The sequence below is a fragment of the Vulpes vulpes genome, chromosome 7, assembly GCF_048418805.1.
Source record: "Vulpes vulpes isolate BD-2025 chromosome 7, VulVul3, whole genome shotgun sequence".
NCBI lineage: Eukaryota > Metazoa > Chordata > Mammalia > Carnivora > Canidae > Vulpes > Vulpes vulpes.
Window position 1 is genome coordinate 121214399 of NC_132786.1, and position 25618 is coordinate 121240016.

The window sequence follows — 25618 nt, forward strand, 5'->3', positions numbered from 1 at the left end:
AGGAGTTTCTAGTAGAAAGTGGCCAGGATAGATCTTCATCTTTAGGAGGCCGTAGGTTACACAGGCAAGCGCAAGGCCCTCGGCGGCTGCGTGAGTGCATCAGGCTTTCTCCGGGGAAATCTGCATCTCGTACATGGGGCTGTGTATACGTGGATTCAAGTACGAAGGATGAAAACCCTACTCTTTCAATAGCTGGAACTTCTGCCTGCATGATAGCAAACACCCCTGAATCATATTTTCACTACGACAGTCACCTGACGGTCCACAGAATTAAAAGGAAAAGCTTTATATGGATGACTTTGGCATTTTCTTAGGCCCAGCTATAAAAGGATATGGGAGTATAGCTCAAACAAGTTATGCATAATCTAGGAATCCTAATGGAAATCTGATCTAATACCTCGGAAGTGGCTACTTAAAAAAAAAAAAAAAAAAGAATAACAGGGTGGCTCCTGGTTAATCAACACCAACAAGATCCAACTCACAACTTTTTAAAGCTAAAATGAGCCGAAATAGAACAGAAATAAATTGGGAGTGAATAAATTGTAAAACTTCTCTCAGAAAGTCAGCACGTGGACACCTGGGTGGCTCAGCGGTTGAGCATCTGCCTTTGGCTCAGCTCGTGATCCCGAGGTTCTGGGATCGAGTCCCACATCAGGCTCCCTACATGGAGCCTGCTTCTCCCTCTTCCTGTGTCTGTCTCTCTCTGTGTGTGTGTCTCTCATGAATAAATAAATAAAATCTTAAAAAAAAAAAAAGAAAGTCAGCACCTGCCATAAGATGCCTCGTAGCGGGTGCATCAATGTGTAGGCAGAGTAAAATGGTTAAAAGGATGGACAGGCTCCAGTTCAAGTGCCTGTTCAGCCTCTTAACCAACTTAAGAGTTTTTGAACAAACTCTATAACCTTTTTGTCAGAGCCTCATCTTTTCCTCCCATAAAATGGGACAATAACATACCCATTTATAGATTCTTTGTGAGAATCCTCGACAGAAGGCAGATCACATGCTACTGAATAGCAGGTACTGCAGATGCGTTTGCTATTTTAGGATCAAGAAACAGAACTGTGCTGTCCTAATACCAGGAGGAGAAAAAGCAAAGTGTGGAAGAGTACCTTCAGGGTCCCGAAGAGGCGACAGGGAATAGATTCAGAGTCTCCTCTGTGGGGAAGACAAGCAAGGTCTCTGTGCCACTGACTCTCCATGAGGCAGTTAAGAGGTCATCAAGCATAATAACTGTTCACGTCCCTTGAAAACTGCTTCAATCCAAAGGCCAGAAAAGATGTCCTGGGGAAGCGGGTCCTCTAAGATTTGGAATGGGGGGCTGGCTTCACTGTGTCTTTTCAGAGCTAGCTAGTGACAAAGTTGTGGCGTCAGGGTCAGGTGTACAGGCCAAGGGGTCAGACAGCCAGACACCCATCCCCTCCAAGACCTCTGAGAGCTTGAGCCAGTCATTCCCTTTTCTCAGCCACACAATTGAGATGATGATATCCAGGGCTGCTTATCTGATCTCAAAAGCTAAGATGTGAACTTGGTTCCTTGCTGATCAGCCAAGAGCCACCCTCTTTTTCTCCAACCCCCCTCCCTTTTTTTTTCCCCAGGAACTGGTTCCAATGCGCTGAGATCATTGGGTGGCTCTACGGATTAAATAAGACCATGTGTGCAATGATCTGAGCCCAGTACCTGGCACACAGGAGTCAATCCATTGTAATTCCTAAAGTGATCAAGATGTCATCATCCCCGTGTCCTGAGGAGCCAGACACTAAACGGCTAGTTAATGGCAAAGGGAAGCCAGACTTCTGGGACATTCCTGTAGCAAAGTACAGGTTTCATGGTGATTTGGCTGAAACTTTGGCCTGACGGGTAGGAGGACTCGTTAGAGGTCCCAAAGCATGTCAGGAATGCGGCAGGGCACAGCATCTGGTCCTTGGGCTCGGTACTTGTTAATCCATAGGCTGCAGGTACAAACCCGCCCAAATGCTGTAAAGAATGCTCTCATCAAACCAGGAAGGAAATTCAACCACTCGGGGACAAAGGAGAGGCTCTGGACTTCTTGTGACGTTCCCTGGTAATTGTCCCCGGTGGTCAGCCTAGTGTTAGGAGCTGGCTGTCATCTGCACTGTTTTACTGGTTTCTTTCCAATTACTTTAGAACCAAAAACAAATTTAGAATTTAAATGCAAGGATGTTTTTCCTGGTAATGAATTCCCTTGCTTTCTACTAAGGCTGAGGAGTTGGCTCGAGCCAGGAGTTGGCTGTGTGCTCTCCATCTCCTCCTATCCACTGAGACTTGCGCTCGTTCTTATTTTGTAGGACTCTTTCGCAAAGACTGTGCTAAGCCTGGAGCTCAGCGCTGCCCAGAGAGGTGAGAGGTGAGAGCGGCAGGTGCGTAAAAACCGCACTGGTGGGGATGGCTACGTTGAGGCTGATGGAGCTGCTCTTTGAGTGAGTTCAAGACAGATGAAGTGCTGTCTGCAAGGGAAGGGTGTGGCTTTAATGAACAAAATGCCTCAAACACAGCTCTCATCCACTGCCCACCAACGGCCAAGCCAGGGGGGATGAATTTTCGCTTTCTAGTATTTGGCAACTTCTCAGCAAAATCGAAAGAACGAGAGAGCGGGACGTATGGCAGCTCTCAAAACAGGCTAACTTCTTTACAGCCCTGGGCCCCCCTTCCGTGGTCACAAAGGTGGGATTTGTGACGGAGAAGGTACAGCGCGTAGCTGTACTGCTCGGGGCTGAAGGATCACAAGAAAGATGGGGGGGGGGGCGCCGTCCAGCGTACGTGCGTCCACCAGGTAGTTCTGTCCAGGCTGAGGGGCCTGGTACCCTGCGCATTTGGACTCTTTGCCACGTACTTTCTTGGGTTCACCTTTCTCCAGAATCTGCACATGGTCAACCCATTCCACCAGCTGCTTAGGAAAGCTCTCTGCGTGCTTCACGAATCATAAGCACAGAACTCTGGACCTCATAGCAGCTGGCTGCCCCTACAGAGCCGTCCGGCTGCCAACCCAGAAGAACCGCGTTTGGGCTGTGGAGCGCCCATCAGCGAAGGAATCGGGTGCTGTGAATCACGCGTTCGAACTCACCTGCGTCTCGGTCCCTGATACAATAGTCTGGAGAATTCTCAAAATACACGAGGTCATTTTTGGTTGGCTTCTTGAACCTCTTGTTAGCCACCGTGAACCCCGTGCCATCCTGGTTCATGACGACCTGGATGGCCCCGTTGTACTTCCTCCAGAGGTAATCGCCCGTTTTTCTGAAGTCCGCCATGGCCAGCCAGCATGTCCTCAGCGTACACGAGCCGCTCACGCCGTGACACTTGCATTCCTGCTTCAAGAACCGCTTCACCGCCTGCCGGGAGAGACGGGCAAGTTCAGAGCGGGCGGACTCAAGGCCCTGACCCGTGCTACACTTCTCCTTACATCTGAGCACTCAGGAAGGGACTCCGATGGCAGAGGGGCCCGGGGCTTAGGACTGGGAGATGGTGGAGGTCCCTCTGGCCACCCCACACTGACCACAGTAGGCGGGGTCCTGGGGGGAGTCGCGGTGGGGGCAGAGCCTTGACCATGAGCGCTGTTTGGCTAAAGGGATAACGGGGACCTCACTAAGTGGAAGCGAAGAGGGCCGAGGGCCAGTTTCAAGACGAGAGAATGAACCCGAGGCCCCCCCAGACAAACGTGGCTTTATTATATGGAACATGTCCCGGACGGCTCCGTAATGGCTAAGCCTGTTGCTTTCGATAAGCCCGTAATAATGGTCGTGGCTATTCGGAGGCTGCCGGCCGTGTTCCAGGCGCTGGCCTACTGCTCTCCACGCTCCAGCTCAATGACCGCAATCTTCGCCACAATCCTGTGCCACCATATTTATTTTGCAGATGACGGAGGGGCAAGTCTGAGGGAGGTCACAGCATTTGCCCAAAGTGACTCGGCTGGTTTAGGGCAGAGCCTGGGTGCACCGGAAGTCAGCGGATCTCCCATTAAATTTGGGAGATTATCGCCCAACTGTGGCCAAATTATTCCACGTAGGTAACAGGGCTGAGCTAGCTCGGTCCTTTAATGGAGGTGAAGCAAAGGCAGAGGGGACAAGCCCGTCTCAGCTGGTTCGCAGCACGGGCTCCCTCTTCGTGAGGCTGTAGGCTGCGGACAGGGCCCCGCGGGCCTGGAACTGCCCAGGGACACTTCCGCGTGGGTCCTGGGATTAGCCAGCACACCTGTGCAGCCCCAGCGCAACTTTATGAGTGTTACAAGGGCCTGACCCATTTCTCCCTGGCTCGGCTAAGTGAAGAGAGTCATCAGCACCCATGGTCCCCAGAGACACCGGAGCTACTGTTCTTCCCATTTCACAAGTGAGGAAACTAGGGATCGGGGAAAGACGAGGACTGGCCCAGACTCCGAGGCCAGGATGTTGAACGGCGGATGCAAACCCAGACTCTGGAGTCCTTCCAGCTCATAATACGGACAAATACATGGATTTCCTCGAAATATTTTCTAACGGCGTGTTTTCTGACTACAAACCTTTCTGTGTTCCCTTTTTCATACGACTCACTACTTTAACAATTGTCATCCTCCTTCCCCAACAGAACTAACTTCTTGTTCAACCAGTTTTTCAAATTATTATAATATTGAAAGAGCTTTTTGTTTCCCATTGTTGATCATGACTGATGATTACGGGCTCCCCCCCCCCCCCCATCAAATACCCAAAGCAAGGCGACACACAGAAGGGCCGCGGGGGCGACCAGCCTTGGAGGTCTCACCAAAACCAAGCCTTTGGTCCTTGGCTCAGTCATGGAGCAGTGGAGGAGAAACCTGCCTGCCGAGGGCTCCCACTGTCTCTATTTTTGTATCCCCAAGACTGCACCTATGAGGGATGGAAGGCATAGGCAGGGGGGACAGTGAACTCCCTTGATGACATTATCCAAGGTCATTCCAGGAGACCAGCCTTCCAGGCTGCCTCACCAGGGTTCTTACTTTGCCCAGACCTGGTTTTGCCTTTTCTACAGATTCAGTTGCTTTTCTACCCAAGTGTGCAGTAAGGTTCTTCATTCCAGAAGGTCAGTCTCAATGAAGTTATTCTAGAGCCAAGACATGTTACGGTGGCTCTACAGTTGTGAATTCACTCACGCTCCTCCCAGGTTGGGCCTTAGCACTGGTGTTTCCCGCGTTGCCCCTCGTGGTGAACTGTGCCCTATTAACATTTGAAATCTGTCCTCTTCAGCGTGAGCCTGCCTTGAAGGGCAAGGACAGAGAAGTGAGCAAGAGGAATGTCCCTAGTTTGGTCTTCTGGGTCACAGGGATCTGGGGATACTAAAGGGATGTCTTAGAATGAATTCCTTTTCTGGAACGACGCTCCCCCGGGTGCCTCCTTCCCCTCCCTGTATCTTTATATTCTGGGTATTTGGTATGAGGTTCCCTGGGTGACCTGGACAGAAGGACACAGCCACAGACGCAGCCCCAGGAGGGCCATCTTGGATCCCTGACTGCCCCATTTGGGTCCCACCTGTTCGGGAGTTTTCTATCCTAAGATCTCAATAGAGCCACACAGAACTCACTCCATGCCAAGTGCTTGGGAACTGAATATCCATTCTTCAAAGCTTGTTCCTTTTAAAGCCGTGTTATTTACTCATAAACAACACTCTTAGGGATGCCTGGGTGGCTCAGTGGTTGAGCGTCAGCCTTTGGCTCAGGTTGTGATCCTGTTGTCCCAGGATTGAGATTGAGTCCCACATCAGAAGTCATCGTCGTCGTCGTCGTCTTCTTCTTCTTCTTTTTTTTTTTTTTGCTGCAAGGGGAGTCTGCTTCTCCCTCTGCCTGTATCTCTGCCTCTCTCTCTCTGTGTGTCTAATGAATAAATAAATAAAATCTTAAAAAAAAAACCCACAACACTCTTAGCTTTAAAAATGACAGGAAATATTACTGCTGTCCCTTGTAATGCTGTTTCCAGGCTGTAAAGCTCAAAGCTGGTATTTTAGAGGACTAACTGAAACATCTGCGTATTAATTTAAAATTGGATCTTAAAAATACATCTTATACATGCACCCAGCAGTGGCACACACTGCTGACCACCACCATCACTGGCAACCACCATTCCCTTCTTCCTTCCTAAGTTCTGTTCAGGTGTTGGGCAGCCAAGTGCTTCAGAACCGGCCGAGCCTCTCTCTGACCCGGAGCAGCCCAAATCAGTAATAGTAATTCCACTGTCCTGCTCCTGATTCAGCTGAGGCCGATATGTCGTTAGGTGCAATGTACAGGGGTACTTGGGCGAAAGACTTCTTTACTCTTTAAAAGAGACGTGGGAGGAGAAGCTTCTCTGTCTCTGGATGCAGCTCGCCGCAGCAGCCCCCTTGGGACGCGAGGCAGCCAACTCAAGGCCAGCAATAAGCTGCTGATGGTGGTATCGAAAGATGGGAAGGACTGGGTTCTGGAGGACGTTGCTGGGCTGCTTGAGTGAATCCACCTTGGCCTGGCCCCGCCTCTGTACTTCTTGAGATCCAAGATATTAAGTTTGTGCCCCCAGGGTCTATTACTTATAACTACAAGTATTTCGACTGGAACCATGGTCAGTTTTTGATTGTGGATTAATCACAGGCTCCGTCTGACAGTTAACCTTGGGGGAAAGTGAGACCTTCTCTTGATGCTGGGTTTGCTCACAGCTCCAGGCTCTGCTCTTAACACACAGCAGGTTCTGGGGTGGGGGGGGGGGTGGGGGAGACGGGGGCTCCATCACAGCTCGGGGCCACCTCCGCCTCTGGGTTTGCAGATTTGAAATTCAAACTCGAAACTGAGAGGGGGACAACACCCTGCTCAGTCAGGCACAGGGAAGGGGACCTAAGCCTAGGTGGCCTGATTTAGAGAGCAGCTAACACAAGAATAAGGAATGGGACTGAGCAACTCATGGTGAGTTTAGGAGCTTCCTAGTTTAGAAGAATTCCCATGATCAAGTGTTACAATACCGTTGTCACAACCGCTGCCACCGCCACTTATCTGTCACAAGTGGCTTACACGTGTTATCGAATTACCACAATTAGGCAAAATAGGTTATGATTCCCATCCTATACTTATGAAAACCGGGGCTCTGGGAGGAAAGTAAAACCCCCAGAGTTACCCAGATAGTCAGTGGGTCCGGACAGAACGAGGGTGTGAGTCCACGTCTCCCTCCCAGGTCTGCGTTCTTTCCAAAGACATTTAAAATCCTATATAAATTGCATTGTGCTTTTCTGAAATTTTAAATCGTGCGTACTGTTTCCCTCCATTCTTTTGAATGAGTCAAAAATGAACAAGGCAAGATTGCCTGCATAATGGGGAGGAATTATACTAGAAAAAAAAAAAAGAAGGGTCAAGCTCTGAATGGAATAGACTAAAACAACAGGAATCTGGGGATTGTTCCCCGGCATCTGGGGAGAGCAGGCCAGTGATTCTCATTCAGCCACACATTTAAATCCCCTGGGGATGGGTGCCAGGACCCAGACCCACCTCTCCCTGGGCAGAAAGAAATCAGAACCTACAGGCTGGGAGCAGGGTGGGCCGTGTGGCTACCAGGGGTCTCAGGTGCTTCTAACAGGCAGCAGGGCGGAGGATCCTGCACCCTGAGCCAGGCAGGCCCCGGAGGGGGAAGGAAGTGGCTGCATGGCCTGAGTCCCATCCCACCGGGGACCAGGGCGGAGCAGGGGAGCCGCTCCCGCTGCAGGGAGCAGCATTACGTTTCTAGGAACAGGGATGGCTGGTTACGGAATTCAAGTGTCCTACCCTGTGTCTCTCAAGTGTCCTAGTGTCCAGGAAGAAATGGCTACAAGCAACATTGCTCATGCTGCTTTGGAGAGAATCAAAGATGGGGGTTGGAGCAAAACCCAAGTGCTTTTAGGGGACCAGGCTTCAGTGGGGGGCCTGACCCAGGGGATGCGCTCCGGGGAGTCTGCACAGGCGGGCGGCAGGAGGGGCGCAGCCACAGACTTACCTGCGGGTAGGAGGAGGAGTGAGCAGGGCGGAGGGCATGGGGTCACCCAGGGGTTGGCCCACACTCGGGGCTTTTTGTGTTTGTTGGGTTTTAATCATGACTTTCACAATTTTTAATTAAAGAGATATGCGCGCACGGTTTAAAAATATCAGCTAGTCCAGGAGAGATCAGGGCGGAAGGCAGGAACTTTCTGTTGTACCCTTCCCCCCCTCCCCCTGCTCCCAACTGCACAGCACAACCCCAGGGGTGGCCACTCAGAATGAATTCTGCTTTCACCCTGTCTGGCAGTTACCTAAATGCTTGTAGGACAGCTCTGCACTTGGGGAGGAACAGAAAACGGCATCCCAAGACACAAGAGGGTCAACTGTCATAATAACTGAACAAACCCGCAGTAACCACGAGGTGCGGAGAGCCCCCTGGAGGGTGCCGTGCCAGACTGGCACAACCGAATGTGGCGGCCTCGTGTGTCCCTACTCCTCGACACAGGGTATTGCCTAAGAGGCTTCCTACAGTGGTTGAGAATTTGACCGAGTCCTCACTTCCCCCACCCCGCCTCTCAATAGGGTTAGATCACGGTTCTGGTCAATCTAGGCAACTTCAAGGCACGAAGCTGAACAGCCCCACCTGTTCTTATTCCAAAAGTCCTAGGTGCTGTGTCCTGTGAAGATTTTACAGTCCCTCGTCCCTCCTCCCCTCCTCCCCTTCTGCTTCCCAGTCTTTGTCAGCAGCACCTGTCCTTCTACAGGGACAAAGATGAGAGCATTCAAGTCCTATCCCGTGACTCCAGGTGCCTCCCACATGTGTCTAGACATCGATGCTCAAAACTGAACACGATAGACATGGAGGAAAGAGTGTTAACTGCACAACCGAGGACCATGCCAGGACTGCAGGTCCTAATCCCTGATCCAGGATCACAGCCTCGGTGCCAAAGAAGAATGCTACTGGGGTGAAGTTTCGGGTTTTCCCATGTTCCTTGCTACCAACTGCACTTACTGTGACCTGATGTTTTGCGCCCTCACAATCCTTCCATCCGTCCCAACACTTCTCCCGTTTCCTGGGGCCTCCATGACCCTCCACGTTCTTCCGACCTGGACTGGCTACGCAGCTGAGACCCACATCATGCCCTCCCAGTTCGGACACACTACTCTGCTAGATGCCAGGCTGGCTCTTTTGTGGTATATTCCTTCTCTTTGCAGCAACTTCTTACCTCCTTCCAAGGTGCATGTGGGATACGATGTCTGAATTCTTATGTGTCTAAAATGTCTTTATTCAACCTTCATACTTGATTAATAGCTTGGCTGGGTATAGAATTTTGAAAATTCTACACACACCCAAATAATTTTCCCTCAAAACCGGAAGGTGTTGCCCCATAGGCTTTGGCTTCTAGTGGTGCAGATGGGGAGTCTGATGTCTGGCTGATTCTTGGGCAAGTGACGTTTGTTTTCATTTCACTTTGTCTTTTTTTTTTTTTTTTCCTACGTGGACGTCTCTAAAACTTTCCTTTATCCTAGGTGTTCTGAAATATCACCAAGATATTTAGGATTTTAAGAAAAAAAAAGTCAATCCTGCTCAGCTCTTAGTGGGCCCTTTCAATCTGGAAACTCCTGTCCTTCAGCACAGAGAGAGTCTCTTGATATTTTCGTCTCCCCTCCATTTTAGAAAACTTTCCTAACGGCATTCTAGTTAGTTGCTGAGCCTTCTCAATTGGTCCTTTATGTCTTTTATATTTTCTCGCTTATATTTTTAATTCTTTCTGGCTTCTTGAGGAAGAAATTCCATTAAAGTAACACTCCTGGCTCTCACCATTCATTCCCTTACTCATTTCTCTCCAGGGAGAAGTGACTTGCCCAGCTAGTGAGCTTAGAGGAAGGACAGGGCTTGTGTGCCTGGGTTCCTTCTTGTTGGGCATCTGCCAACCTGTGGAGAAGATGAGTTATGATCAGTTCCTACCCTCCAGCAAGGGGCTCCCTGCAGGGGCTCCAATGTGCAGCCTGTAACGGAGTGAGTAAGTCTGTCCGGTTCAGGGGTGGAGTGCTAGGCAGCGCTTTGAAGCTTTGAAGCTACATCCTCCAGTGCAGCTTTTTTTTTTTTTTTTTTTTTTTTTAAGTAGAGCAACAGACATTTTTATTCTATCCATCCATCTCCTTTATCCATTTTTCCAGTTGGTTTCAAATTCACGTGGGAAAGATGGGTATTGTTTATGGATCTCCTTAAACTCCACTTGTCTTTTGGGCTTCTTCTTCTTTCCTTTATTTATTTAGTTTGAAGCAAAATTGATATATAACATTATACAAGTTCCAGATGTACAACATTATCATTTGACATCTGTATACGTTACAAAGTGATCACCATCAAAAGTCTAGTTACCATCCATTCTATAATTGACCCCCGCTGCCCCACCCTGCTTCCCCTGTGGTAACCATCAACCTATTCTCTATCTGTGAGTTTGTTTTTGTATTGCTTTGCTTGTTCACTTTGTTATTTTAGATTCCACATATGAATGAAATCGTATGGTATTTGTCTTTCTCAGTCTGACTCATTTCACTTTACATGATACCCTTAAGATCTATCCGTGTTGTCACACATGGCAAGATTTCATTCTTTATGGCTGAGTAGTATTCCACGGTGCATCGCTACCCCTTACTACTTATCCATCCATCCACTGATGGTCACACATCGGCTGCTTCTATATCCTGGCTGTCGTAAATAATGCTGCAGAAACTTTTCAAATTAGTCTTTTAATATTCTTCAGATAAACACAGAGACATGAAATAGCTGGGTCCTATGGTGGATAGATCTAGTCTTAGTTTCCTAAGGAATCTCCATACTGCTTTCCTGGGCTTCTTGCTGTGCTTTTTGGGAGGTTTCTTTGACTTTCTCTTCCAAGTTCTTTCTACTCTCTAGTTGTCACTTTTTCAAAGCATCCATTCTTGTAGTTGATGAATGTTAACATCTTCTGAAATATCTGTGAGGAGACTAATCAGGCTTCTAAAAAACCATCTTCTCCAGGAAGCCCGGATGGCTCAGTGGTTTAGCACCACCTTCGGCCCAGGGCGTGATCCTGGAGACCCAGGATCGAGTCCCACATTGAGTCTCACATCGAGTCCCACATCGGGCCCCCTGCATGGAGCCTGCCTGTGTCTCTGCCTCTCTCTCTGTGTCTCTCATGAATAAATAAATAAAATCTTAAAAAAGAAAAAGTCCTCTTCTCATTACTGAATTACTGGGTTTTTTTTTTTTCTTGGTTCATTTTTTCCTGCAATTTTTTTTTGTTTTTTTTTTCCTCTGCTGAATTTAATCAAATATATGGTAATCCTTAGACACTCTCTTCATATTTAAGAATGAAGTCATGAAATGGTATTCAGGAACACTGGTTATATGAGCGGGGCTTGTGGGTCAGAGAGATTTGCTTTCCCGTGCACAGGTAGTACACTGGCGTTATACTGGAGACTAACTCCAGAAAGCCTGGGAGGCGAAGCCAGTACCAGGAGTTCCACTCAGCGGGGAGGAGAGTGGATGGGATTCATTATTCCATCTACGGGTTTTTCAGTTAGTCCCAGTGTTCAGGCCTACGCTTCTCTCCAATGCTCATTAGTACTTGAGCATCTTCTCACGTTAGCTATTGTTCCATCTGCTTTTTCCTTTCCCCCATCTGTTTGTATCCTTCTAGACCGTGACTTCTACATCCTTCTATATCAGTTAACAATTTCTTTACTTGGTTCCCACTTCCTAGAAATTTGTTGGGCTCTCTCATTTCTTTGACAATTCTCCTTACTGTTGTTGATTTAAACCATTTTATCCCATTGCTATAGTTTTAATGAGGTTTTGGGAGGAAGACGGGAAACACCCTATGTCTTGTCCACAGCCTTGAGTCTATTTGCACTGAAATGTCTGTAAGGGGACAAGGACCGTGGGGCAGGGCCAGGGGGTGGGGAACTTCTCCATCTTCCATAGATAGACCCTCTGCACTGCTCAATCTACTTTTGTTTGGGCAAGTATGGTTTTACGGCAGGAAGAAAGGACACTAGAAAGAACTGATTACAATGACTTGTTTTCTCTCTTCAGTGCGTAATGCTGAAAGCTTCTTCCAAAAACAGGCCCATGACACAAGTCTTGGTTTCTCTTTTTCTCAAATCTTTCCAAAAGGGTCTCTTCTGCTTCTTTCTCTGATTGTTAATGGCTGCTGCTTCAAGGTTGCTGTGAAGATTCCATTTCCAGCCTTCCCTAGATCCTCTTTCACGTTCTCACGTTCTCACGGCCCCGGTGGCTTTTCATATCACCAAACTGGCCAGCACGCTCGGCATCAACCCTTCGCCCCTCACCATTTGCTTAATCCCCTCTTGTTTTTATTTTGTGTCATCCAGTGAATAACTACTTGCTCATTTGACATGACTACTTTTAAAAAAATAAATATGACTCCTAAGGACAACAGTACTCTTTTGGTGTTTAGCCTCATGGAAACCATTTTTAGCTTGCCAGATAACTTTTCTCAAAAAAAAAATCTTTAATAGGCTCATAATTGCTTCAGTGCTAAATCGTACTTAGCAGATTCTTTATGTGGCCCTTAGATCTCTACTTTTGAACACTTTAAGCCTTCGGTCTGCAGAGGCTATTTTCTAGACTTAGAATTTCTTAGAATTTAGGAAACTTCTACATGTTAGCATTCTATACCAAAGAGACAAAAGTCTGAATGTTTAAAAACAAAGCTAGGGATGCCTGGGTTATGCAGTGGTTGAGCGTCTGCCTTTGGCTCAGGTTGTGATCCTAGGGTTCTGGGATCAAGTCCCACATTGGGCTCCCCGCAGGGAGCCTGCTTCTCTGCCTATGTCTCTGCCTCTTTCTGTGTCTCATGAATAAATAAATATAACCTCTAAAAAAAAAAAGCTATAGAAGGAGGTAATACATGCATTCAGCAGGCTAGAATTGCTCTATTTTATATTTATCCATCCAATTTACTGTCAGAGCATAATAATGAAGCATAACATTCATTAGGACCTTACCACATGTCGAACTATACTAAGCACTTTATACTCACTACTTACTTAACCCACCCAAGCACTCACATTCACTGTCTTATTTAATCCACACAAACATAGAAAGAATACACTATTTTAATCCCCATTTCACAGATGAGGATATTGAGATACCTGGCAGCTGAGGATCGTGCCCTAGGTCTCACAGGCGGTGTGGCCGAGGCAGGATGTAACCCGAACCTGTCTGGCACCAAGTCCATACCTCAAATCACTCTACCAGCATCTGTCATACTGGAGTTTACCACTCCACCCTCCAGGGGTTCATGTTCTCGGGGTTCAGCGAGTTTTATAAAAGTTTTTACATGTAGTGTTTGTATATCTAATTATCGTCTACAAAGAATTATTTGCCAGTTAGAAAGACTTCTCTCAAGGAGAATGAAATTTTGGTTTCTAAAGTCAGCTTTGCTGAAAATGGAGCCCAAATACCCCCAGGGTGTCTTTGTAAGACTTCTTTACAGGACATCTCTTCTGATCTGAACAAGGGCAATCCACCTTACCCTGTGTGTGAAATGTCCGCCGGTTTAACTATTGGCCTTGCCTTAGAAATTCCGCTTAGAATTTATTTTAGGTCCTTAGATGCTCTGTTTCAACTGAATTATTTAGTTAAACATGGGCATTCAATGAAGTGTCAGTGCTTTCACTTTTTTAGCTGGGAGTATTACCACAAAGCGACTAATGTATTTCTGGTCTTATATCCATTTTCCTGAGGGAAACACACATTAAAAGCATTTTATTTTCAGATGCTGACTTAAAGCCAAGCACATCTATTAACCCTTAAATCCTTTTGACAGGTCCACATCTCTAAGATAAGAGTGACCGAAAATCTACCTTCCAAACATGCAAGCTCTGGAACTAGGAAAACAAGGGACATTTATTAGCAACCTGTGCGGTTGATTTGCGTATGCAATCATTTAGTGACTTAAACGAGACACTGCGATTTCTTGAGCACTGCCATCCTTCAAAAACAGTGACTGCGGGTGGGCTTAGGTAGGAAATATATGGTGTGGAATTTTTATTTGTGCAATTCAAGAACATTACCATTGGCTAACCACATATATAATAATTCTTATTGACTAATAATGAGGCCAGTCTTAAAAGAAATTCTCAGTAATAGAACTTTACATCGAACCATAATAATTTTGTTAAAAGTTATTCTCTGCTTTGGGACTTTGATTCTGGTTAGTTTTTGATTCATATGCCACCTAAAGATCTACACTATCAAACACATACTATTTTTAGGTACAAGATGGGGTGAGGGTACAGAACTCATTTGCAAAATGCATTTAATTCTATGAACTAAGGAGACCCATCAGAAAACAAACACCTATGAAGTGAGATTTGTGCCTCATAAGGATGCTCAACGTTATTTAAAGGAGGGTTTAGATGAATAGGAGGTTAAAGCAACCTGGCTCTGTAGTTCAGCTTGATTTACCATTTTCTATCAGTATTTCTTATTTTCTGAGAATGTGATTTCTTTTTTAATCATGCCCAGTTCTCTTGGTTCAGAACCATTATTAATTATTTATCCTAAGGGGCATCACGGAAGTGCTATCTTGGAAGTTTTTATTAGGCCAAAAATTACTTGCCTAAAATAAATCTGTGCTTATGTCTTGGACAATATCCTTTTCTGTTGGACTTTGGACATGTTTCCTGTGGACAGAGCTATCTGCTTTGTCCCAGTGCCCCAGTGGGCCAAGCTCAGGGGCAGGCCGGAGTGCTCCAAGGTGCTACCTTGAGTGGCCCTGGTTTGGGCAGGCCGTGGAACTAGAAACTCTGAATCCCTTGACTCTCCAAACTTCTCCCATATAAAGTACAGAATGCCAACTTAAGTCTGGATTTGAGATGATTTCAGCGGGCAAGTAAATTCAATTTCTTTGCTAATTCCAGCCACCCTGTTAGACCTCAGTCTCTTCATATGCAAAAGATGAAGAGTAGTGCTACCTGCCTTTTAGGCCTGCTTAAAACCTGGTGTATAGGGATCCCTGGGTGGTGCAGCGGTTTGGCGCCTGCCTTTGGCCCAGGGCGCGATCCTGGAGACCCGGGATCGAATCCCACGTCGGGCTCCCAGTGCATGGAGCCTGCTTCTCCCTCTGCCTGTGTCTCTGTGCCTCTCTCTCTCTCTGTGACTATCATAAATAAATAAAAAAAAAATTTTTTTTTAAAAACCTGGTGTATACATTTTATTTGATATGGAAATCCTGTTTGGGTAACCCATCTAAGGTCATACTTAAGTATTAGAGCCAATCTTCTGATTCTAGAGTCCCAGCTTCCATGCTGCCTCGGTCAGGATGCCGTCAACAGCTAAGAACCCCTAATGAATAAGGTAGCCAATAGTAATATAAACATTATGTTAAAAATATAAACTTTGGGACGCCTGGGTGGCCCAGCGGTTGAACATCTGCCTTCAGCTCAGGGCATGCTCTCGAGGTCCAGGATCGAGTCCTCCCTGCATGGAGCCTGCTTCTCCCTCTGCCTGTCTCTGCCTCTCTTTCTGTGTCTCTCATGAATAAATAAATAATATCTAAAAAATAAAAAATAAACTTCAACACAGTTGCCATATGCTAATTTTTTCTTAGTAGTAAATACTACGCTTTCTGATGTAGCCTAAGTATCAGCCCTTAATATGTATATTTAAGGCTGAAAATAAAGTTCAGGGAAGCAAACATTTCTTGTATTTCCTGTTCTATTTAAGGCATTAATTCGAACACATCATAGAACATCTGAACTTTGATATCTAAGTCTCAAGAAGGGGACTCCAGAGGAATTAGGAATGCGTAAGGGTGGAGCTTGGACATTTCCTCTGTGCCCCGGTGTTCAGTGCCTTGCTGTGGCTGCCCAGCGACATCCAAATCTCTCTGCATGGCGCTCGAGGCTGAGCTCTGGCCGACTCCAACTTGCAGCCTCAGCCCCGATTAAGTCCCAGTTATGAACTCCACCCTGGAGCCCTCGTCATTCCTCAGCTTTGACGTTCTTTCTGTTCCAGGATCTTGCTTGGCCCTGTAGCCCCTTCGTCCTGGAAAGCATCTCCCCTGTCATCTCAGTCCTGGGAAATCCTGATCTCCGGCGCAAACGCCCGTTCCGCTGTGACACAGCCCTTGTCCCCTGGGCTGGCGGCCCCCTGGCTGATTCTTCCCTCGCCGCCGCCGCCCGGAGCTGGCCGCCCCGTCGGGTCTCGCTCGGCCCTGCTCGAAACGTCGTTCTCAGGGCCAGGAGCTTCTCTGTCTTCATTCTTCTCCCCATAGGACTTTGCATTCCAAACTGTGGCTTACCCAGAGTAACTCTTTAATGATCTGTTGACTTAAGTTTAGTCCAACAGCACGCACGACTTGGAGACCGGCAGCAGCACCATCAGCTGGAAGGTTCGGAATCCACGGAGTAAGGCGAGGTCGCTTCAGCACGCTCACGGGTGACTAGCAGTTACGTTTCTGGGGTTTAAAACAGCCTCCCCCATTGTCAGAAAGTAATACTGATTCATCAGAGGGTGCTAGTGGGAGAAAGACCCACACAAGGGGACAAACATCATCATTAAGCTGCCTTCCAAGGGCAGCTGCTGCTCTTTTTTAAAATATGGAAATGCTCTGTTTTTCTCAGAAATGCTCGAGAGAGACCACACAGAAGGTCCACCAGGACGTAAGGGAGAGCACAACCGGGTGTGAACCCCACGCCCCGTGTGTCAGGCCCGTGTGGTTCATTTGTCGCTGCATCTGGCCGGGTCCCCAGCTTGTCGTCTGGAAAGTAGGAATACTTAATGCTGGTTGATACTCGTACAGTGTTTTTTGGAAGATAAGATTACAGAATGTTTGATGGCATTTTGTAAACTAGAAGATATTACGTGCCTGTTAGCTCGTACGTTTAACTGTACTGCGGATGAGTCTAAGGATACGTGGAGCAATCAGACTGGAGCCTAAGTGACAGTTCCTACAGGGTTCGTATCTAGCTCTGTTACTAAAGTTATGGATGAGAGGAGGAGAAAGGAATGAACTTTAATTGAGCACCACTGCATGTCAGGTTCTGAGCTATTTGCTTTATTGTCTTCCCACAGGACCATGGAATGGCCTTTATGTATGAGAAAAACGGAATTTCAGTGAGCAAAGCCACTGGTATTGCAAGATTAAAACTAAGGTGGGTCCGATTTTAAATCTCATATTCTTTGTATTTTTGCTACAGTAAGAGAGCTTGGGGAGAGTTTTTTTAATGGAATTCTTATCATGCAAATTTCCAGTGATCGGAGGGCAGTATTTGATCGAATACATAGATTATTTGATATAGAATCTCTTAGAAAAGATCAACGAAGTTGTGATTATTTCGCCTAGTTGTGATTACTTGTGACTATTTCTAAAGAGTAGACTAATGTAAAAGCTATTTTCAAACTTATGAAAGGGAGCAAATAGTGGATATCTACGAAGTAATCTTTCCTTGTAATTTGTACATCTTAAACTATTATTTAGAAGTTTTCATGGCATGACATCTTTAGACTTAAAAAGAACCATTGAGAGAAACTGGAATTTCCTTCTTGATAGAAGGTTGGTTTTGAACAAGGTGGTTTATCTTTTCAGAATTTAATAATAATCTTATTTAGAGGTGGAAACTTAGTTGAGGAAGAATTTTCAAGTAAACGTGAAAGGAAAACACTATTACTACAAATTTGGAGGCTTGTGATCAAAATAAAATGATATCACAGCACAAAGGATCGGAAATGATATTACAGTACAGAGACACATGAGGGTGCTCTAACCAGCTGCTATAATCGATGATTAAACCGTTCAAATATTAGGGGGAAATCAGGGTCCATTGTGAATAGCAGTGTTGAATTTGCTCTGTAGTGTCAGCTAAACATGATCTTGGAATCGATGTTTCTTCTTTTAAATAAAATGTTCGGGTCTCCCGACCCATCTTCTAAAAAGTAGAAGATGTTCATAGTGGACAATTGGGGCAATGCTGAGAAGCACCAATGAGAAAGAAGAAGGAAACAGATGGTGCTATCCGGTCTGGGAGGCTGGGCCTTTCTAGCCAGGCCAGTTGGAGGCTTAGCTCAGGAGGCCTGTCTTCAAACACGAGCCCAGCCTGTTCTCATTTTGATTCCACAGACCTTCTGCTGGTAGGAAGGGGGAGCAGAGACCGGGGGTCTAATGACCGCAAGAAGAGAATTAGAGACGCATGTTTATCTCAATACATTTACTCTCATTAAAGTTCATATTCACTGACATCATGCATCTCCTTGAAAAAGTCTGCCCACCCACCATTAATTAAAGCCACATTTTAAAAAGTCAGTGTGTGCACTTTTATTCCAATCAAAAGTAGCCTCCTAAGTTTTGCAGGCTAGGCAGGAGTATATCTGAGGCCTGACAGCTGTTCACCTCCACGCAGTGAAGAATCATGTGATTTATATTAAAAGTCACGTTAAATCAGGGCCTACAATATAATAGCTACGGTCTATTGTCTTGAGGAGGCGAAACATTCAAAACCTAATAGCGTCTGAAGCAAAATCAACATGACTTTTGATAAGTCGGCATTCCTCTGGTTACAGTGTACCTACCACCATAGGCCTTGACCTTCACAAATACTCTGAGATCTAACTACGCACCCTGCTTGAATAATGAAGCAGCACACTCCTATCAAAGACACCACACTTTATAACTTATACATGTGGTATCAGTGTCAAAACAAAGGTCAATGTAAAAATTATTTTTTGATCTAAACCATTGCACAAACAGCAATTACCAATAGTTGGAGGATTACACAACCATAGGCTGTATTCTTGGCAGCAGTCACGATAGGTTCATAAATTCATGAAAATAAGAAATGTTGATTTTTAAAGTTCAAGAAAGGTACTATTTGTAAACAGTTCAGGTCACACTCATTTTATTCCATGTGTTAAGCAAGACTTTCCTTCCAGCTTCCTTTAAATGAGATTTGTTCTTTCCATGAGCCTAGTAAAAGGGTTTTCATCCAAACAGATCTGCATTCTTTTCGATTCTTTTTTTTTTTTTTTCCTATTAGAGCCCTCCTGGGGACCTTTCAATTTTATGCTGATCTTTCTATATATATTAATGTCAAGCACATTTTTATTTTGTGTTGATAAAAGACAAATTATCATCATCTCTTCCCATTGGCAATTCGATTGTTCTAGAATGGTTCTGACCAAATATTTGATTAGCCTAGCCAGCTTTTGTTTTCTACACAAAGAGAGAATGAGTGGCATTCAGATTCTCTGGTTCTTCTGGTCCTGTTGCCACCGAGGAAGAAATGGCACATCTACGGACCTGAGCACTAGCTCTGAGATGGTTTAATCTTGGGCCAACGCAACCCTAGGCCAGGAGTTGAACCTGAGTGCTAGTACTGACTTTTCTACTGACTCTCCATGTGACCTTGAGCACCTTGGGGCCTGCTGCCTCACCCAACAAATGGGGGCTAGGAGGTGAGTAATGACTGGGTACCCACAGCCCAGGAAGTTAGTCAGGACTAGTGCATGAAGGGATCAGAGCACCCCTTTGGGGCAGGTCTTCCCCTGGTCCACTTACTCATCCAGTTACTGCAACTACAAGGTGGGGCTTTAATGCACGAGACTTGGGTCTGTTTCTAAAAAGAGCATCTTTAAATCTAGACGTCAACAAGCCATGCCTGGTGGGTTGCTTTCCTGATGAGTTGGAGAGAAGACACTCTGGGTCTTGAACCCCCTCAGATACAAGCATTTTGAGTGTCCCGTTGGTATGCGGGATGAAGCCCTATCCTCACCCGCAGATTATATCTCCTGTCTAGATGATACGGTGTCCAGAGGGACCATAAAACACTTCACTCTGCACAATGCCAAAAGCAATGGGTGGACTCCAGCTCAGCTGTGGGAAGGAAGGTGGAGTGCGGGTGGAGACACTTCAACCCGGCCCATGGTATTCTTTAGAATCTACGGCTGGGGGTGGGGGTGGGGGTGGGGGTGGGGGGCAGTGGGAAGTTGTGACCGTAGAGCATTTTATCAACTCTAGGGAAGCTTAAGATAAGCTTGGTCTAAGCGATTTCTAAAGCCATGCAGCCTATAAAATGAGCGCCACTGGCGTCCATACCTTCCGGCCGGCTCTGTTGTTGTGAAGGTTCATCAGGGCTCTGGCATCCTTTCCCTTCCTTTCCTTGGCATCCACGAAGGCTCGGGCAAATTTGATCCCATAGTCAATGTTATCGCTGCAGCCACCCCAGTCGAAACTGCCCTTGCTGTCCTTGGCGGTTCCCTTCTTCTTTGGATCACAGGAACAGGATTTTAACTCTCCTTGGCTACAGGCCCTGGTGATGGCAAACACAACTCCAGCTGAGGAGACGGCGTAAACAAAGGCAGATTCCCGACTACCTGCAACAGAAATGCTTTTCTTAAACGCGGTCTGGAATTGCTGGTTCTGAAACAGCTTTCACACTAGGGCTGCTGACGGCTCGCTCCACCTGCGGCACACGTCGCCACAGGGCAGGAAGGTTCTGGTGTTCTTGAAGGATTCTCTTCTAGAGCCAGGGCTCGCTTTCTAATAGGAATTAGGCCATAAAAGCTTTTTGTCAGGTTAGGCGTCTGTGTGACAACCGTCCTTCCAGTTAAGTGTGTAAAGCGTCTAAAGGGAATGCAGCCAGGCTGCCTGTCTCGCTGGCTCGCCCCTGGCTTTGCGCTTGCCTCCTGCCCCGGAGGAGAGGAGCCAGGCTTCTGGGGCCTTCCTTCCATCTGTAACAGGGTCTGTGTCATGCCTCAAATTGGTCTGGTGTTCGCGCTACGGCAGCTCTCCTCGAAAAAACACCCCTTCCGAACGTGCAGGCCTCAGTGAGGACACTCCTGTCACACAGTGGAGACTGGAAGACCGGCTCAGGGACCCACGCAGGGGCCGAGGCGCGAGGAGAAGCCGGCAGTACCCCGCCCCGTGCCTTCGCGCTGGGGAGCTCGGGCTCGGCATCGGCTTTCACGAGTCATTGAGAGACTGTTGAAGGCAACATGCAATATCCTTGAGTTACATACTGCGTCTGACTATTACGGTGAATTTACTTTCTTCTGGAACACCTGCACTAATCACTGGTATTGGGTAAAAGACAGCGAAAAGCTTTTCTTTGGTTTTTCTGGAAGGAAACAAATTTACCGCCTATAATTAGACCTGGGCAAGGACCCTTTGGGGTGCTTTCTTAGAATTGTTCTTTATTAGAGCCCAGGCTACTTTCCCTTACAGGCTGAAAGGTACATATTTCAGGGCAATAACTACATTAAATTATTTTAATAATCTGTAGTAACTCATAACACGGTGTTGCGGGATAGTGACAGATATAAGGCTCTTTAGGGTCCGAGCGCACCTCATTTTTCAAGTGGGGCTGTATTTCATTGTTATTAGCGTGCCTCTTTATTAATGGGTGCGGCGGCAAATATATCAACAATCAAAATAGAAGCTCAACAACCTGCTGCCAACGCAAGGCAGAGAACGGAGAGCCATTCAGCGACTCGGTATGTCAAGACGAGTGTGACTTTTTGAACCACACAGCTGGGAGAACAAACTACCTTTTCGCCTTGAAGCCCTGCTTGTTTCCGCCTGTCATTCGGTGCTAAAATTTATTATATGTCCCCTGCAATATTTGCTCTGCTAGTCTCATTATTAAAAATCAGGAAAACATATCTACACCATATTAAATGGCACTTACCTCAGCCTTCAAAAAGAAAAAAAAAGAAAAATCTCCCCTGAAACCCTTAACCATCAAAAAAGGAATCAATCATACCCTGTACTTTAGGTAAAATCAATTATACGAATATTTGCCATAGGTAGCAGGTAGTAGCACTCTCCAGAGAGAAACGTGATGGTCAGAGAGCTGTTTTTAAAGAGTCCCAGGTTATATTACAAGGATCCCAGATTGTCTACGTGAATGGAGATGTTTTACCAAAGAAGGTGATGAATAGATACTAATGTGGCTTAACCTCAGGTAGCGGCTTTCAGGTAAATAAAATTATGGTGACACCCACCCTAGAGGTGAGGAAAACGCCTTGTCCGTTATCACCCCCTTGACCTGCTAATGCCTGGTTTTGTATTTGGAGTGAGCTGCCTACGTTTAGAGATGCCACGGAGGGGGGACCTCGTAAACGCTTAACGTCTTTAGCGCTGGTCTTACTTTTCAAGGAGAAAGAAGAGCAATTTTATGAGGTGGTCTTTTAGGGGAAGGGAAAGGAAGATGTGGATGATAGAATGCCCGTGACCAGACACTACCGTGAAAGCAGGAGAGGAAAGCCATTGCCTCGGTGCAGAATTCATCCGGGCATAACTCGCAAACAATGACATTGACCTGTTGGCCCAAAGAAGAAAAGAATCACAGGAAGGCTGCTAGGAATCCGAAGTAATTTCCAAAGCGGAAACATCACCTTTCTGGATATCTGTCGTTTAGTCTCCGAACACATCACTAAGTAACTAGACGTCTCTAGATTTAAATACAAAACTTAGCACATTGACTGGCTTTTCATTTTACCTCCAGATGTTTTGGTATCACGTAGATTCGGCCTTAAGATGTTTTCAGTTAAGTGTCTTAGATGAATCACTAAAATGCTATGTGTGAAATAGTAGCACATTTCGAGAGTTGGCTTTGGAACAAGACAAAGTTTGATCTTGAGGCCTCTTAGAAAAACGGATTCTTTTTAAAGCCATCACAATACGAAATGAAATCCAAATCTAAAGGGTGGTGGTGGTAATTTAACTTCCTAATGTGGTTAAAGTTCCACTAATTTGGAGATGGAGAGAAGTCAAGAAATATCTATCAAGCGCGTAGGCATCATTTTTGTCCGAGGCGGGGTCTGGTCACCTGGGAGGGCAAAACACTTAGAAGCTACCCTTTCTGGAAGGTTATGGGTCATCTGGCTGTCTTGAAATGCTTTCTTTCTTTTTTTTTTTAAGTACATTTGCAAGGATGAGACCTGAGACCTACTTGCATTTTTGTTTTTTAAGGCTTATGCTAGAATTCTGGAGGTATATTCTTGCAGGAATATTTCTGGGTTTACTAGTTTGGTCTTTAAGTTTCTCTGCCTGTGGCTGGTGACAGTCTGTGGAATGAGTGAATTATAAATGTTTCCAGAAATTGTCCTGTCTTCCTCTAGCTCTCTGGAGCAGAAGAGGCAGACAGATGTTCCCCTTTTCTCTATGACCAGGGAATATGTTTAGTGACTTATGCTCTCGCCCATCAGTGATGTTGGCCTTTGCCTTTCCTATGCATCTATAAGGACACTGAAGTTTCCAAAAGAGAGTCCTTCACAACCTAAGATGTGAATTTCCCTCCAAGCGATTAATTGTAAAAATCTTTGGATAGCTTCATTGGAATTTCTTGATTATTTCCAGGATAAACTACGTTAGGCCAAATTCAGCCCTCCCATAACCAACACACAAAAAAATCATCACAGACAGTCACAGGAGTTTTATATAAATGTGCAGGAAGAAATCTGGCCTTCCGTGAAGATTGGAAAGAAGCTGTGTAGCATGAGTGCCTTAAGTCTCGAGTACTTTGGAAAAGCGTTCAGCTTCCTCCGAAAGAACTCTCAAGGAAGTTCAGCTTAGACTCCCTTATTTACCTGAGGCTTGACACTAAGGCCAACTAGCGCTGCTTCCTCCCGTTCTAGCCTCTTCCCTCTCAGCAACCCTACAGCCAAGATGAAAAAGATTTTACAAATGAACTCCCGGCTTTGCTAGACATGCCCTCTTTAGGCTCCATGGGCAACATTGCTTCCTTTGATTGGTGATCGAAAGTTGGTTTGTTTTTTTTTTTTCTATTCAATATGGAGTCACCTGAATGGATTTTTGCAGTCAGGGTTTGGAGATGAGCATTTTGTCAACGAGAAGGATATCTGATTTGTGACGATGGGCAAATGACTGCGAGTACTTTGGATCCAGAGTCCTGATACGGCTTCCACACTGAGAGCCTGTACACAATATGCCCAAAGATCACTTGCGTTAGCTATTTGTAAACTCTCTTTGACGAGGTCCAGCACTTTTTAATTTTATTTTTTAGGTCCAGCACTTTAATTGATTCACTGGTGAGCTAATCTAGGTGAAGTCTTAAAATTCCATGTAGCTGAAATTCACTATTGACCTTTCAAAAATTTGCGATGTCATATTGAAACTCCAAAAGGAATGCACAAGAATATAGTTCTTAAACTAGAGAATAAAATTGCCGAATATCGCAGTAAATTAAGTTTAGGGATACACTGAGTGAGAGTACTACGCCCTTGGGGGATTTTAGAGACATTCAGTTATGCATTTGGCCTCATAAAACCCTAGGGCTGTGATGATTACATGATAGAAACACCCTCTGTTAAGCATTACCAAGTGTACAGCCTGGACGATTTTCTTAGGAATGGGGGGGTGGTGGTGGGCAAAAACAAGTGTATTTTCCTGTTTCTGGGGTTCACACGTAAACTCTTGTGTTTTCAGTGGGATTTCCCGAAAGCAAATGGACCATGAAGGATGCTAACAATGCCAGGTTAAGGGATGAGTATTTCTGACGATGAAATCTAATTTTCAGTTCATTTGCTTTGATTGTATACCAGCCACTTCTTATGTTCAGAACTTTTAAGAAATTTATTATGTAATCAGATAGTGTTTACTTCTCCCTCTAAGTAAAACAGAAATGAAACATATATATGTTTGTTGAAAACTATGCACTCACGGTTCTCACCCCTATTCTCCATAAATATTATTCTGCCTAAAATATGCCTGGAAAACAACAGCTGTTCACTCTGAGTTCATCCATTCATTCACCACTCAATGAGTGAATGATGCCTGCCACACAAGACACCGAGCAAGGGCGGGGATTTACAGATTTTACAACCTACCGGAAAAGAAAAATGTTGAGTTTAGACACAGAGTGACCCAAGACTGAGTAGCTGAATGGGAGGTGAAAGGGGGTGGTTGGGGATTTGTCCTGCTTCTTAATAAACATTTGGCTTATTTTTTTTTTTTAATACTTTTTGGTCAGTGAAAGTTCTGAGTACTCTATCCTGATCTGCTCAAATCCTCTGGAAAGTTCAAATCCCAGAAAGAATCAAAAAGTCAAGAGAGCCCTGTGACTGCTTCCTCCTTTCTCCTGAAGACAGAATCTGATCCTGGAGGGACAGGCACGGTGGTGACAGGACACAGAAGGACAGAGCAAAGAGCGAAAAGACCCTTCATCCTAAATTACGACTGGCCTCCTTCGACACTTGAGGCAAGTTCCTTGATTTCTTTAGTCGTCATCTGTAAGTCAGGGACAACGCCACCCAACAGGACAAGCTTCTGACTAACTAAATGCAAGAAGAGATGAGCGGGGGTCTGGGAAGACCAAGTCAGGGGACTTGTGTGTGAGGGGACAGCCCGTGGAGCTCTGCAAAGGCGGGAGACTTACTTCGGAGCAGGACCCTGCCAAAGAGGCTGTGATCCCTGTCCAGCGTGTTGCAGTTCCAGCGGTGCTGGCGGAACTGGTGCTGGCACTCTGCTGTCCACTCGGCCACGCCCAGGCCAATGGCACGCATCACGTCCGGGTGTCGGTGGCACAGCTGGCGCTGGCGGCTCACCAGGCCTGGCACATTGTCACACATCACCCTGGAGGAGCCGCCTGTAGCTCTCATGTACCTGCAAAGGAGCAACACGGAGGTGGAAACACCATGAACGTCAGGGCTGGGGC

At 46.0% G+C, this 25618-nt stretch overlaps 1 protein-coding gene across 1 annotated transcript in view; it reads right to left on the reverse strand.

The window, feature by feature from the left end:
• The window catches only part of WNT2 (Wnt family member 2), a 47658-nt gene that overhangs the window by 18577 nt on the left and 3463 nt on the right, over positions 1–25618 (reverse strand). Inside the window, exons 2-4 of the mRNA XM_026012145.2 lie at positions 25340–25566; positions 20038–20315; positions 3083–3347 (exon numbers count right to left, since the gene is read on the reverse strand). Of these exons, the coding sequence (XP_025867930.1) occupies positions 3083–3347; positions 20038–20315; positions 25340–25566 (770 nt within the window). The remainder of the gene's footprint in view (positions 1–3082; positions 3348–20037; positions 20316–25339; positions 25567–25618) is intronic.